Source organism: Meleagris gallopavo, unplaced genomic scaffold (genome assembly GCF_000146605.3).
Source record: "Meleagris gallopavo isolate NT-WF06-2002-E0010 breed Aviagen turkey brand Nicholas breeding stock unplaced genomic scaffold, Turkey_5.1 ChrUn_random_7180001929708, whole genome shotgun sequence".
In the NCBI taxonomy this organism is placed as follows: Eukaryota; Metazoa; Chordata; class Aves; order Galliformes; family Phasianidae; genus Meleagris; species Meleagris gallopavo.
Window position 1 is genome coordinate 1 of NW_011191833.1, and position 2,245 is coordinate 2,245.

The following is a 2,245-nucleotide window of genomic DNA, read 5'->3' on the forward strand; positions in this document are numbered from 1 at the left end:
CAGGGCTGGGGGCACTCACTCTCGCTGCATGCGGGATCCCAGCAGGTCACAGTGATCTGGAGCTGGGGATGGTGAGGCGGGCGTCCCACCAGGGGGTTGCCCACTGGTGCAGCTCCTGTCTCCTCCTTCTGAGTCAGAGCGAGCTGGGGGGCAGAGATGGGGCAGTCAGTGGGACAGCGTGGGGCACGGGCACAGCTGGGGGCCGGGCACTCACCACCATCACCCTCAGGTCCCAGCTCACTGCCCTGGCTGCCGACCCAGCGCAGTGGAGAGCTGCTCGGCGAGGGGGTGCTGGGGGGCACGCTGTGACCTGGGGGGGGGCCTGCTCAGGGGCTGGGTAGGGACCCCTCAGCGCCTTCCTGGGGGGCAGCAGCGGAGCTTCCTTCTTCTGCGGATGGAGGGGAGCGGGGACGGGAGGTTCCAGCACGCCGTGATTCCTGGGGAAGGATGTGTCAGTGAGGCACCCCTCACCTCCCACCCACAACACCCACTGCCTCTTCCCCCCCACTGCCCCATGGCATGGAGCAAGCTCGTGGTGCTGGTGCCGTACCCAGTGCCCAGTGGCTGATGCTCAGGGGTGCGTGCCAACAGGGACACCCGGCTGCTCTCCGAGCCCACGAAGCCGCTGTCCGTCTCCGGCGACACCATGCGCTGCTCCTGTGAAAGGAGTGGGATTGGGGCCACGTGCCCCCTCCCCAGGCATGGGGATGGCCTCAGGAACCCCCCCCAGCACTCACCTGGCGGCAGGGCTTGAGGGCATTGTGCTGAGGGGCTCTGCTCCCTGTCCCACTGCTGCGGCGGGACGGGGCTGTGCGCGATGGCAAAGGCTCAGGGAATGCCAGCGGGAGCCTGGAGGTGGATGGTGGCAGCGGGGTGGTGACAGGGGACAGGCGGCTGTGGGTCCCCTGTGGGTGTGGGGGTTCAGTGTGGGGCAGCGGCACTTCTTTCCTCTGAGGGGGGGGCCTGTGGGGAGAGGAGTGAGAGTGAATACCAGGTGTGCCACGGGGGCTGCTCACCCTGAATCCACCCAACTGCACCCACACTTACGAGGGGGAGGTCTCGAGGTCAGTGCCCTCCTCTGGTGACTGTGTCCCACTGAGGACCCCCCCGGGGCCTCTGTCCCCTGCTACGGTGCCACCAGCCTCCTCCAGCACTGCGCTCCCCGTCAGGCTCAGCTGCTCCAGGCTCAGTGATGCTGGCAGCGACTTGAGGTGCTGGTACCTGGGGAGTGTGGGCAGGTTTTGGGGTGCCCCTTGTGCCCTCCACCTCCCGTTAAGGGACACTCACTGCTGCAGCAGGTCCCCAAAGTCCTCCTCTGCTTGGAGCTGCTTGTGCCGTAAGGGTCGGGGCAGCCCCACCGCCACCATCTCGCTGTCCCCTGCTGTCTCCCCGGTGCTGGGGGGGCCCTCTGGCACCACAGGGCTCCCTGGTGCTGCCCGCTCCAGGTGCTCCTTCAGCTCCTCCAGGCGCATCCCCAAGCAGAAGATGTCCCCTTCCACTGTGCTGCAATACAGTGCCCATCATCAGGGACAAGGGGCTGAGGCTGCTCCCATGCAGGACTCAGAGCAGCACTGCAACCCCAGGGAATGCACAACCTGTGCTCACCGCTCCGGGTCGAAGTTCCCCATGTCCCCAAGGCTCTGCTCTTCCCGTGCCTCCAGGTACGCCCGCTCCAGTGCATCCTGTGTATCCTGCAGCCTCCAGAACCGCTGCTGTGCAAAGGGAGCCCCCAAACCTCCCTGCAGTGACCCCACAGCATTGGGGCTACACCCTCTGGAGTTAGGGATGCAGAAAGAGATAGGAGCTTGGGGGGACAGGATGGGGTACCTGGGGATGAAATGGGCCACTTTGTGAACAAGACCGGCCCTTGGGGACAGGATAGGGCATCTAGGGTGGGATGGGGTCCCTAGGGATGAGGTGGGGCACCTGGGAATGGGATGGGGCCTTTAGGGATGGGTTGGGGCACCACATAGTGCTGTACCTGGAGCTGCTCCTGTGGCACAGAGCTCCCTGCTCGGATCCAGGCTTCAAAGGAATCCACCTGGGTGGGAGAGAAGGGGCTGAGCAGGGCTAGGAACCCCACTGCTTGTTCCCGCTGGGGGCTGTCCCCCTGACTTACCTGCGCTTGAAATTTGCGGGTCTGCTCTGCCAGTGTCTGTGTGAGCCGTGGCCCTGCACAGCAGCACGGCCCCACACATGTGGGGCAGCCCCCCAGGGGGGAGCGAGGAGAGCAGGGCTGGGATGC

General features: G+C 65.8%; 1 protein-coding gene across 1 annotated transcript; it reads right to left on the reverse strand.

Moving 5' to 3' along the window:
• Positions 1-15: 15 nt before the first annotated feature.
• Positions 16-2,146, reverse strand: LOC104916693 (microtubule organization protein AKNA-like). The gene is made up of 9 exons (XM_019611449.1): positions 2,120-2,146; positions 1,982-2,041; positions 1,606-1,712; positions 1,288-1,503; positions 1,048-1,221; positions 738-963; positions 551-657; positions 346-437; positions 16-143 (listed from the first exon to the last, which is right to left on the reverse strand). The coding sequence occupies exons 3-9, from the start codon at positions 1,626-1,628 to the stop codon at positions 16-18; spliced, it is 966 nt and encodes a 321-aa protein (XP_019466994.1). The 5' UTR covers positions 1,629-1,712; positions 1,982-2,041; positions 2,120-2,146.
• Between the last annotated feature and the right edge of the window lie 99 nt (positions 2,147-2,245).